The 13,542-nt window shown below is 34.0% G+C and overlaps 1 protein-coding gene across 1 annotated transcript; it reads left to right on the top strand.

Moving 5' to 3' along the window:
* Nucleotides 1-1,983: 1,983 nt before the first annotated feature.
* On the top strand, nt 1,984-9,471 carry LOC110721207 (cysteine-rich and transmembrane domain-containing protein WIH2-like). The gene is made up of 3 exons (XM_021900358.1): nt 1,984-2,211; nt 2,383-2,638; nt 9,095-9,471. Exons 1-3 carry the CDS (start codon nt 2,193-2,195, stop codon nt 9,141-9,143), a joined length of 324 nt encoding a protein of 107 aa, XP_021756050.1. The 5' UTR covers nt 1,984-2,192; the 3' UTR covers nt 9,144-9,471.
* The last annotated feature ends 4,071 nt before the right edge of the window (nt 9,472-13,542 follow it).

The following is a 13,542-nucleotide window of genomic DNA, read 5'->3' as shown; positions in this document are numbered from 1 at the left end:
ATGTAAGGAACTAATGAGTATAAAACATATTATTTGCCTTCAACCATTTATTTAAGATTTTGGTTGAGCTGGTCCTTTAACATGATATCGGAGCCATCAAGCTAGAGTGACACAAAGATCACGGGTTCAAATCTCATCTACTCTCACTTACAAATGGAATATTTCATGTTATTTATGAAGGAAGGTCCATATTGCATCCATTAAACTTAAAAACTTAAATCATACAAAATGCTTAATACTGAAACCAAGTTTATATAAAACCATGATTTGCTTATTAATTAAACGATCCGACCGTTCCATGACTATTGTACCATTGAATAACATTTGGGTATTGACGCACTGTTAAATGGCGTTAAGGTTTCATTAAATGTAATTAGGGTACCACTACATGAAATACACTTGAAAAATAATATGTTAGTTTTGAGTTTCATTGAAATGCATTAGAGTACCAATTGTAACATCCCAAAATTTGGGAAGTTAATTGGACCCAAACAATAATTAAGTCATCATACTATGTGATGTAGTCTAATCGAAGGAAAGATTAAACAATTTTAATTATTGGCTAAAGTCATATTCATTGTGAAAGTGGATATAATCACATTACTAGTTCGTACTAAATAGTACAGTAAGGGCCTGTTTTCTTCAGCTTACATTCAGTTTAGTTCAGCTCCAATAAGTTCAGTTTAGTTTTGATCTTAAATTTTTTCTCTCATAAAATATTCAGTTTAATTCAGTTCAATTCAGCTCCAATAAGTTTTATTTTAGCTCAGTTTAGTCAACCACAATAGGCCCTAAATACTAACAACAATAGTTTATAGTGGAACAAGAGTACTAATTAATTCAAGGATATCACTTAAACAAATTATCACTTATTCTTGCTCTCTCCAATTACCAAAACTAAACATACTAGACTTAAAGGTAATAGAATACAATTATAACTTGATAATTTAAAACTCAATAATTATTTTGTTTATCACTAATCCTATTTTTGTTGACACTCAATAATTTACAACTCAATTTCTACTGAGCATTGTCGTTAACTCAGTTTTACCCGGCCCGGGCTCGGGCTCGGCTTGGCAGCAACCAAGTATATCAGTAGAATTAATGAATTATGAATCTAAGAGCCTTAAAATCAAAAATTAGAATAAAACAACAAATTTGATTTAGTTATTCTACAATCTTTTATACTTGTAGAACAAAATTGAAACTCTAATTGTATCCCTGTTCAAAAAAAAAAAGGAAAAAAAAAAACATAAAAATTTCAATTTACAACTCAATTTCTTCCAGTTAATCATTTGGGTGATATTAATCTGCCTTTATTTTGGTTTTCTTCTTGTTTACAGAAGTTTCTGTAGTATAATGAGTTAATGACAACCATTCGTAAATTTTGTTGCAATGATCTTCTTCGCTTTGCTTCTGTAAATTTGGATCATCTCACTGAAACTGTAAGTAAATTCATTCTGAGCTTATTTAGCACACCTAATTCTGTGGCAATGAGACACTGACAATGCTCACCCCCACTTCTTCCAGTTCATCATCCTTCCAGTAAATGGGTATTCTTAATCAACAAAAAAGAACATCAAAATTTCAATTTACAATACGAAATAAAAAACATAAGCAAAGCAAATCAAACTCAATTAATATAATCACATAATGCCTTTAATTACCTGAAATTAAATTACAATGGTGAGAAGAACAATTGAGAAGAGGAGAGAAGATAGAGGAGAGAGAAACTATAGACTGAAAAAAAGGGACACTTTTTACAAACATGACAACTTTGAATTTAGAAATAATAAAAAAAAATTAAAAGCAAAACGGGATGTCAGACCAAAACGGAAATACTGATTAGGAATTTTCAAATTCCTTATAAAAAGACTTTCATACCCCTTATTATGTATTTATTCATACATAACTAACCTCCCTTTGGAAGCCCTCAAGTTTCTCTGTCTCTATCACTACTAACAACATACATACTGCTCACACGAGGTGTCATCTTATTGGATACAGTCTGGCAATTTTTTTCAAATTTCACAGAATTGGTCTTCAATACCAAAATCAAAATTATTATTTTCCAAATTTCTTTTCGTTGAGTATTTCACCAAAACTAATTAACTACTCCTATAAAATATCAAATCATTTAGTCTTAATTCATAAGAAACCCAAATTCAAACAGAAGACACCAAACCCAAACAATGAGTTATCCTCCTCCAGGTAAACCCCAATTAATTCATCTCTCTGTTTTTTTTCTGTTGAATTGAATTTTCTTGTTTGAATTAAATTTCGCAATTTTTATCTATATATTTATCAATTATTATTTATTTTTTCTGGGTTTTTTTTATTTGAATTTTGATGATGATGATGATTATGATGATGATGATTTAGGGTATGGTACACCATATGCACCACCATCAGCACCACCACCACCAGGGTATGAAGGGTACCCTCCACCACCAGGGTACGGCGGAGGTTACCCTCAGCACCACCACCACCACCACCAACCTGGTGGTTACCAGGGTTACTTCAATGATGGCTACCCTCCGCCTCCGCCGCCTCCTCAACCCTATCCACCCACCCAAGTTTATCATTGTGAACATTCCCATCATCGAGATGATGGTTGCTTCTCCTTCTTGAAGGGATGGTATGTTTTTTTTTTTTTTTAATCTTTTTCCCCTTTTGATCTTTTTCGCTAATTAGAACATATACTCGGGAGCATGATGTATTGTACAAATGTGAAGTGTGATGGATGTAGTTTTTGTTTTTTTCTGCTCTGTTTCATTTGCAAATTGAGGTGACTTGGATGCATTGATGTACTCTTGCTGCAATACAATTATTGAAGTGATTGAATTTTCTGGGATGTGAAGTATGATGAATATGGTTCTTGATTTGTGCTGTTAGTTTATGTGTACATACTTAGTATGTGGCTACAAGAGATGAGTTCAATTTGCAAAGCCGGTATCGCTAAAGTAAATTGCTTTGATCGGTAGGACTTCGGAGTTGTTTTGCCTCCTCTTGGGGTTCTTCTTTAGTACCTCTCCTCATTTCTCATAATTGCTAGTGAATTTTGGTGCTTCCTTCTACGTGTTTAGCTCATCTTAGTTATCTTACCCCCAGGTGCTCTCAACTTCTTTTCAGTACAATCTAGAATGAACATTCTTACATTGTTGATCTTTGTACATATCCAACTAAGTTTTTTCATGTATGTCATGACTAAAGTGCTTAATATTCCGATTCGTGTAAGAAACTACTGAGATGGTTCTTTGATTATTTGGCGTAAATTTTTTTTTAATCCAATCCTCCATCTTGATTTAGATTGGAGTTGATCTGCCATCATATTAGATAGATAGAAATCAAGGTTCATGCACATGCATGGGAAAATTTTGGCAGAACTAGGGTATACTTGATTCCTCTCCTTACAATGTGATTGGATGGGGCATTTAGAGGAAAAGAGGGGAAGGAAAAAGTGAGGGTTTCATTTTCCATTGTTTAGATACGACTTTGGGGAAATGAAGGGATCCATTGTCCTCCCCAATCATTGAACCAGTGCTTCCCATGTTGGAAAATTTTTGAAGGAAGGTGCATGTTAACTCCTGTTCTCTGCTCACCTCCCTTTCCTGCCATAATAGCCATCCCAACATATTGTTAATGTTTGCTAGATCAATGTATTGTTATGAAATGGGATGGCTTGATAGTTGATAACTTGACATGAGTGAGTTGCAACTTGCATTTTATTATGCTCTATATCATAGTTCAGGCTGTGAAATAACTGAATATCGGAGTAATTATAATGAAATGAATGTTTAAGAGAAGCTATAGGTCCACATTCATTTTCATCTCATCTTTAATCCATATCCGCCTAAATTCTGATAGAATCTTTCTCAGTGTATAGGAAGCGTTTCTTGCAAACGTATGTGATATTTTTCTATTTAGCTTGAGATTAAACTAGGGTCACAGTGGAATATTGGATCCCTCAAGCAACTAGGTTTTCATGCTGTAAAGTTGAAGATAAGATTATGGTCAAATTTTACGTAGTTATTTAATTAAAATGTATCAAAGTTTATTGGCTAATGGGAATTGAGTGAAAATATGGAGTGGGATGCTCTAGGTGATGGTTTTACAACAGTGATAGGTAAGTGGGCAATGCAAGATACTAGAAGTGTTGGATCCTTTTTTTCATGTCAAGCACCTTTGTTGGATCCCTTAATATGGCATGGACAAGACTCTTCCTTTTAGGCTAAAATCACGGTAACTTTCACAAAATAGCTGAGTTAGGCACTTGAATGCATACTTGAGTCCGATTAAAATAGCTCTTCATTAAGCCTAGCAGATTAGTCACATAACAATGTACAAGTCTTGAGATCCATTGACAGGTTGAAGTGTTTGTGCATTGGGTAGATCATGAGGAGCTATACTACAACTCGGTACCCATGTCCAATGTGGATGCTTGTCTAAGTGTCTGACTTGGCTATTTTGTGAAATTTTTTTCATGATTTTGGTTAACCATGAAGGGTCTAAGTGTCGAGGATTTGACATAGGTACTTGATGTAAATTGAAGAGTTCGAATAACATAGATAGGGAGTGACTAAGACTAACAAATGAGTTTTATAATTTGGGTAAGTTGTAGAGATACTTATTTATCTTGAAGTTGCCTTTCGTGTTCTCTTGGACAAGTGGTTCTATTCATTTTCATTCTTCTGCTCTTCCTCAACCCCCCCCCCCCCAACCCCCTCTCTCCCAACCAACCCTATTTTCTTTTGAGGCTGAATAGGCTGAACAACTAAATACCTTGATTTTCTCTAGATGTTTGATGGCGGTTTAATTAATTTGGCTTATTCTGAAAATTTGAGTACCTTCCAAAAGAACTCTCTAAAAGAAGAAAGAGAATTAACTAAATGTCAAGATGGATTTTGCAGAGTAAAGAGGGGAGAGAGAGAGAGAGAGAGAGAGGAGTATCAGATCCTATTAAATGTCACATATATCCAGAATGTAAGGGCTTCAGCCTTATTTTGTTAATTTTGTACTAGTATTACAGAAAACAACAGCCTCCTTTTTTCAAGGATTAGCCTATTTTGCGAGTATTGCCTTACATTGAATATTATGTGAACGTCATGCAAGGCGGTTCTACCCACACTTATATGACTCTGGCAAGTGTTTCCTCCAAATGGAGTTTTTCCTCATTCCTCAAGCATATTCTGTGGGTCTATTACTCTGATGAAAATGACGGTATCTTACAATAATGTCATTATAATGGTCCTATTTGCATCCAGAGGGTTAGTGTTTAACCAATCTATAACTACATGCACCATCTTGATTTCCCTTTTTGTCTACCTTTCTAATACAGGTTTATGAGCCTTCATGTAGTTGTATTTTGTAAGCCACCTTCCTACCTTGAATTCTATAAAACTTTGTTTGGATTGAAGGAAATCGAGGGAAAGGAAGGGAAGGGAAATTGAAGGATTGAGTATCTTTCATTTGGATAACAAATGAGGAAGGAAGGAAATTAGAGGGGAGAGAAATGGAGGGATTAAATTGTAAGAAATTAATCTCTTCAACAATGAAGAGATTTGAAAAGAATATTCATCTCTCTTCCCTTCCCTCCCCTTCCCTTCCCACCCCTTTTCCTCCCTCCCCTTCTTTTCCTTCCCAATTATCTATCCAAACACACTGTAAGATATGCCTTAAATTGGTTGCTAGCTCGTTAGGAGGTCTATAGGCAGTTGGGCACTCAGGAGATCTCTGCCTTTATGGCCTGACATGTAGTGCTTTACTTAAACTCATTTCCTAACCTCGACTAAATCTATATTTTCTTCTATTAACTTGATTCTTCATCTTGTGTTGATCCCCTTGTAAGTGAAAACTCTAGCATTTTGATATATACGAAGTATTTCGGTAGGAACCATAGTTCTGTCAATTGCAGCCACATTACTCTCTCACAAGACACAGTATGTAGGGTTCAATTTTCATTAAACATTGAGGATTTCCTGGCAGATGCAATAGATAGTGATTTACCTTCCCTCGGTCATTCAAAAGCCCAGAAGGCCACCTCTTAGGCTGTTTGCCAAACAAATTTACAGTTGTGTACCAATATTTGGCTTATCATGACCACCCATTCAAGAAAAATAATCTGTGGATACATACATGTGCTCTTGTTGCTGGCAAAACAGCTTTTCTTTATGTTGGCTCAAAAATATTTTATTTTTATCATTTTAATGTTGCAAGAGACACATGTCTTGTGTAATTGTGGTACAGATAGAAGTGTGGTATTGTTGACCACTAAAGGGATGAGATGCATTTGCAAATGAGCATACTTGCTCAATCTGTGAATTACTATCAAGATTGCCTTCTTCCCTTGAAAAGATCTCCCGTCCGCGATATCCGTTGACTCCTGTCCAATTGCATCTTGGATTGAGAAGTACCGCAGGATTCTTTAGAAGATCTATCTCACTACTAGCAATAAAAACCTTCAGTCTTTTCATGCCCTTTCAATATAAAGCTCCTACAATTGGCATGTATCCCTAAGTGTTTTCTTGATAGACTGACATGAGACAAACTGGAACCTTTGAGTAAGCATAGAGTATTTGGACACCACTTCTCTTCCTTAGCTATACTCTCTAGGGGCTATTTGGATGGGAAGTTGCATTAGTTTGCTGTACTTGAACCATTCTGTGTATGGCGCACTAAGAAAATTAGAGTTAAGAGTACAATTAGGTACTCAATTCTTAAAAATTTCACCTTTTAGGTACTCAATTTTTTTTACTTTGCTTTTGGGTACTCAAAGTGTTTTTCAGGTGAACTAACTCACCACTAACTCATCACTAACCATACCTAATTAAAAAATTAATATTTAAAAAAAATGTATTAAATTTGACTAAGAAACTAGCCGTTAGTTTCTCTATTTAAAGGGGCATGAACCTGGCAGAATTACCATTGTTGCTTAACAAAATTCATCCAAAACCATTTGTCCCTGATTCAATTTTAATAATAAAAAAAAAAAACAAAAACAGCAAGACAGAATCTGTAGCAGTATACCCAGCAACAAAATTCATCAAAAACAGGTTCATTGACCATGTTTATTTAGGCAGAAATTCTTCAACAAGGTTTTCCCAGATTTTGTAGAAAATAAAAATTAAAAAAAAAAACACAGAAACAGAAGCTGTTGCTGCTTCCCCTGCTGCTGGTACTTCAAGTCTGCCCTGCTGCTTCTTCTGTCCAGCCACAAAATCAGCCTCCTGCAAATTTGAAAAAATAGAAACAGTAAGGTGCATATCATGGACTGCTGCCACTGTAACAGAAAGGCTATGCAAAGGATATCAAGGACAATCAAGCACCCATTCATGAGGTTTAAAATTTGTGAGAATTACAAATGCTACAATGGATGCAATTACTTTGAATGGGTTGACATGCCTCACCCTATTGAATTGAGGGATGAAATGGTGTTGATGATTAACAACAAATTGAAGATAGAACAAGAATTATTGAAGCTGAAGAAGAAGGTTCAACATCAAAACATATAACTAATCCAACCCTTGCGCATTGTAAACAACATGAAATCAACATTCAACAACAATACTAGCTTAATCCAACAACAAACAACAACAAAGCAACAAATTTAACACAAAAAACACAACCAATCGACAACATCAATTTGTTCAAAAAAAAAACCCAAAATCTCGAAAACCCTAAGTCGCAACAAACATCAACAAATGGGCAAAAAATCCAAAATTTATATCAAAATAACAACATAAACGATGAGAAATTGAGCTTACCTCAAAAAAAATGGCGGCTTTTGGTGTCGTTTTCCCCAGAATCGAGCCCAAGGTTGCTCGTTGTTCTTCAAAAGTGACGCAGCAATGTTTCTAGAAATGGAAAGAATAAAGGGAGCAAAAAGGGGGAATAAAAAAAAAGAAAGGGAAAAAAAAAGGGTGACCTGCGAATTTTTTAATCGGGTGGGGCCCACATACTCTTAACCAAAGGTACTAAATTCTTTGGCTGATTTATTTATTTTTGGCCGGAATTCTTAACTCAGTACCCAAAAGCAAAGTAAAAATAATTGAGTACCTAAACGGTGAAAAAAGGAAGAATTGAGTACCTGATTTTGTGCTTAACTCAGAAAATTAGTTGTTCAGAAATTTTGTAGCAATTTGTTTTTCTGAAGGATGCTCTTTACAAGAAAATGATTAATCTAATTCAACAGTCAAAGAGTCCCCTCATGCCAGACAACTCCCACACTAAAATATGTATTACTTTGCTGAAAGAAGTATTTCTAGTGGGAATAATCAAGCTATTTTTTTCTAGATACACAAGGCCTCCACTGCAAACACCAGCCAAAACCTCTTTTTCTTTAATCAACGAGATTTGATATCTAGGGAGTAGTTTTGCTAATAAATGGATGGCCTTTATGCATCAAACTGTACCAATTCCGAGTTTGAAGATATTTCAATAACAGAAGGAATGACAACATATACCCAGTATTGGAGCAGTCTTAAGTCCTCACATGCCTTTTGAAATTTACCACTCCTTAAACTTTATTCTTCAGACTTCTCACAAACTTCCTTCAGTTCCTTGCACACAGTGGAGAATCCTGCAGCTAACACAATGTGTCCCAACATTCCCAAGTGTTTTATCTCATGAATCTTGAGAATATATATTCACCAAATTTTGCAAAATGGTAATTTCTAAGGTGGATTGGAAATTTGTGAGTTATGTAGTTTTGTGTTGATGGTGCTTAAAGACTAACATTGTAGGAGGCGGTGGCCCGGGTGCGGGTGGTGAGAAGGTTAATATTATAGAGGCATGCTGAAACTCTCATCATAATAGCAAAAAACCTGACCCATTGCTACCGGTGCTTCATTGTAATCATTATCTTTACACCTTTACTGTGATTGAGAACCAAACAACCAAGACTTGCTCCCTTGATATTCTTGCTTATAACATGTTTCAGTGTCCCATAATTCATTAGAGTACTGTGTCATTATATTGGTGTTAAAGTCTTCCCTCTGCTATTTTTGCTATCGACAATTTTAATTGATTCTGGAAACATATCAAGGGTACTTAACTTTTGTCTATTTTGCAATAACCTTTTATTTCTTGTTTGCAGTTTTGCTGCCCTCTGTTGCTGCTGTTTGTTCGAAGAATGCTGCTTCTAGTCGCCTTGCTCTACTAGGTATTCTACTGAAAACTATATGTCCCCCTCTTGAAGACTATGTGTCCCCTTCTTGAACGCATGTCCAATTATGGGCATGCTCATCTGTGAATCATCAGCATTTCTCTGATGCGCACATCTGCTGTCTTTATTTTATGATCAGAGCTTTTATTATTGCAGAAATCAGTATTCGTAATATTATTTGAACTGATGCCTATAGTTTGTAAGTAATTCCAAAATCTATGTGAAATATCTTGATAAAATTTGAGGTTTGCTCTTAATTTTATTTGAATTATATAGATAAATGTGGGCTATTGTACATTTTGGCGCCAGATCATGTTTTCTGTACATATTACACATTAGCAATGAAACTATAGAAAGAGATTTGAACCCTTAACCTCGTGGAACAAATATCACATGTCTAGCCATCTTAACTAGCAATAAATTACGATCCATTCATTCACATAAATGTAAAAAAAAAAAAAACATGAAACTCATATTACTCTTTAAATTTTTTTCAATATCTTAACGTGAAAATATATTCTAAATTAAAAAATTCAAACTCTTTATTAAAAAATTATATATATATATATATATATACCTCCCTTCGTTACGAGTTACTCGCAACAAACATGAGGATTGCGGACTCCTAGGCAAAAGATGTTAAGTGTAATTAATGAAAAATAAGGGCATATGATTAATATTATTCCAAAAAATAAATAAATAAATAAATCAAACACAACCCAGAAAACCACCAACCACCATACGCAGATTATTCGAACCACGCAACTAACACCACCTACCACCACCACCTAGCACCGTACCACCACCTAGCATCGTACCACCACCACCACCACCACCTAGCAACCCAGAAAATTTGAACCACCGTACCCAGACTATTTGAACCACCGCACCCAGACTATTTGAACCACCATACCCAGATAATCGAACCACTATACCCAGAAAATTCGAACCTAGGAAATCCAAACTACCAACCCAGAATTCGAACCCCAAAATTAACCACCATACCTAGAAAATTCAAACCACCTTACAAAGGAAAAAAAACCAATCACTAACCTTGAAAATTCGAGCGACCAACCCACGAACCCAAAAAATTCGAACCACCAACCAAACAACCAACGAACCCAGAAAATTCGAACCACCAACCCACGAATTCAAACCTAGAAATCCACCAACCCGGCACCAAAGTTAAACCACCAACCACCAAAGCCGATCCACCAAATTCAAACCTGGAAATTCGAACCCAAAAAAAGTCAGATCTGGAAAATTTGAAGCTAGAAAAATTCGAGCCCAGAAAGAGATTTAACAAAAATGAAGAAACAACAACAACAAGGAAGAGAGAGAAAACGAAGGCGACGACAAGGAGAAACGCAACGGCGGCGACTGGTGGTGGTGGTAGTGGTGGTGGTGGTTGCTAATGAAGATAGAGTGGAGATTAGTGGTGGTGGTGGAGGTGGTGGTGGTTGCCAATGAGAGTGATGATGAATTTAGATGGAAGGTGGTTGAAATTAGATGGAGGTGATGATTTTGGTGGAAATGTTTAAGTTAATCAAGGTAAGGTTTAAGTTAATTAGATAAAATTAATAGTTTAATAAGGGTGTTTAAAATAAAATAAGGGTAATTTTGTAAAATCACATAAAAAAACTTACTAAAAAAGGAAAGAAAAAAGTTTGTTGCAAGTAATGTGTACCGACCATTTTTAGTAATTGTTGCAAGTAATTCGTAACGGAGGGAGTACATATATATATGAAAAAAAAAAACTTTAAGCAACATCTCAGGAACGCCAGGCAAGTGGCAACACACTAGTTGCATTATTAAACATACCATCAAATCATCAATGACGACAATAATAAATAATTTGAAAAAATCTTCCTGATGTTGTAAAATAAGGAGAAATATAAAGATTGAGAGGGAATTGAAATGTATATGTATATATATATATATATATATATATATATATATATATATATATATATATATATATATATATATATATAGTACAATTGATAGAGTTTGCTTGAAGAATAATAAACCCTAAACTCTAGAAAGTTCTAGAGTGATACAAGATAGACATCCACAAATATGTTTAGATAAGAATAAACCATATATCTAGAATATTCCGGAATGATATAAAGAGCATAATGGTCATCCACACGATATTTCATAACACTCCCCCTTGGATGTCCATTATCGAAGACTGTGCCTCGTTAAAACCTTATTAGGAAAAACCTTGTGGGATAAAAACCTAATGAAGGAAAAAAAGTACAACATTCTACGTAATACGCTTGATATGCTGCCTCATTAAAAACCTTACCAGGAAAACCCAAAGTGGGACAAAACCGTGGTCAAGGGAAAAAGAGTGCAGCGCGTATTTTTTTCTCCTGATGAATACATAACTTGAGATCTTCTAGTGCCGCAACAATGAATTCAATATGTTTGGATATCTTCTCATATGTAGTAAGTAAAATATCATACGTTCATCTTCGAATCTCCTAAGCTGAAATTGCATCTTCAATTCTTCAAGTCTTCAATTCATGTGAACATGTGAAGTGTCTTCATTTCACCATACATGTGTTTATATCTAATATCGTTATTTCAAATATCTGTTTGACAGTTGATTTAAAAATTAAACTTATGCGATTATGACTTCTTCTGGAAGTTGTTAATAATAGAAATCGATGATCATTATTTGATCAAACATTCATTAATAATCATTTGATGACAAAACTTGACATTATTAATTTCATTCTTCAATCTCATATGAATTATAATATAACATATGTAATTATATACATTGATCATGGTTCTTGTGGACAATAAGAAAACAGTCTCACGCATAAGTATCCCGTTTCTTTAGAAGTTTCGTAATTAACTACACGATAATTTTTCTGCGAATACAAACAGTAAATCTCACTAACTCTTATATACTCAAACTTCAGGTTGAGATGTCAATGATATAGTCACATAAAAGTTTCAAGAGTTTGATAATTGTAATATTCAAAATTTTGTAGGGCTTGGTATTTAAATACGTCGTATATAAGTTTTTCAAGAACTTTTCTTACATGATTCATAACATGTTATTAAATCGACGTTTTCAATAATTTCATCACAACTATAAGTCCATTGGAATATAAATATTTCTTTGTAATTTTCTTCAAAGTTACAAATACGTCATACTATATATATTTTGAACAAACATTCACATATACTACAATTATTGTATAGAACTAATGCATCAATATGAGACATAGAAAACAAAATATACAATGAGTAATGTATCTAACAACTTTCAATATACGCAATGAATAATCCATTAACATATGACTCACACATGTATATGAACATACATAAGACTCTAAATAATGCAAGACACTGTACAGTGTGGATTTAAAAATCCATAAATTTCATTAGACTTCTGGTCCATGATAAACTTATTATTATTATCATTATGTCGACATCAAAATGGACATATATTTCAGATCTCTTATTCACTAGTCTACTCTATTATGCATATGCATATTATTCATCGGTTTCATTATGTACCGGTATCATAAAATTCCTTTAACTGACATTCCGCATGCTATTTTACTATGATATCTAAATACATTTCTCATTGGTACCATCATAACTTACTTACATCATAGGTCATCTATTATAATAATTCAGAAATCTATATCACTTTTAGGGTATTTCATTCACTATGGTATTTATATACTATTACACTATTAGTGTTAACTGCACTATCTTGCCAAATATCATATCTATTAAACATATCTTTATTTTGGAACCGATCATATACAACTTACACTTCAGGTGTAGTGATTCAAGTACAATTGGCAAGATTTTATCTCAATGTATATACATATTTAATGTGACCAAAATGTATCTTCAACGCTATGCAACATGAGTCATAACTGAATACAAATCAAATCATAAATATGCAACATATCTTGATAATGTATAGTATATACAAAAGTTGGCATATATATAACTTTTCAAACTACCATTATAGGGATAATAAATATTCTTTATTTATTTAATTTTTTTTTCGATTTTCTCAACTTTTGCTATTTCTTCTCCCCCTAAGTTGGTAAAATATCTCTTTTATAGGGACGTCTAATTCTATACCAACTTAGTATATAAATTTGCATAAAAATTCATTTCATTGGGAGGATCACAGTCAAAATTTATCTCTTATGGAGAACAATTTCAATGAAGAATCATTTATTCATTAACTTTATATTTCATGTGTATTTATTATTAAATTTTCGATAATATTTTCTCTTCCGGAGATCAATGTCAATGGGGAGACATATGTTGTGCAGTTGTACGTTTTTCTTTCTTCTCCTATTTCATATGTGCTGACATATAATAGCCTCAAT

The sequence above is a fragment of the Chenopodium quinoa genome, unplaced genomic scaffold, assembly GCF_001683475.1.
Source record: "Chenopodium quinoa cultivar QQ74 unplaced genomic scaffold, ASM168347v1, whole genome shotgun sequence".
Classification (NCBI taxonomy): domain Eukaryota; kingdom Viridiplantae; phylum Streptophyta; class Magnoliopsida; order Caryophyllales; family Amaranthaceae; genus Chenopodium; species Chenopodium quinoa.
This window is presented reverse-complemented; position numbering and strand designations above follow the sequence as displayed.

Excerpts from the sequence above, each read along its gene's own strand:
- LOC110721207 (XM_021900358.1), top strand. Across the intron at positions 2,639-9,094 it reads TTCTCCTTCTTGAAGGGATG|TTTTGCTGCCCTCTGTTGCT; the intron begins GTATGTTTTTTT and ends TCTTGTTTGCAG.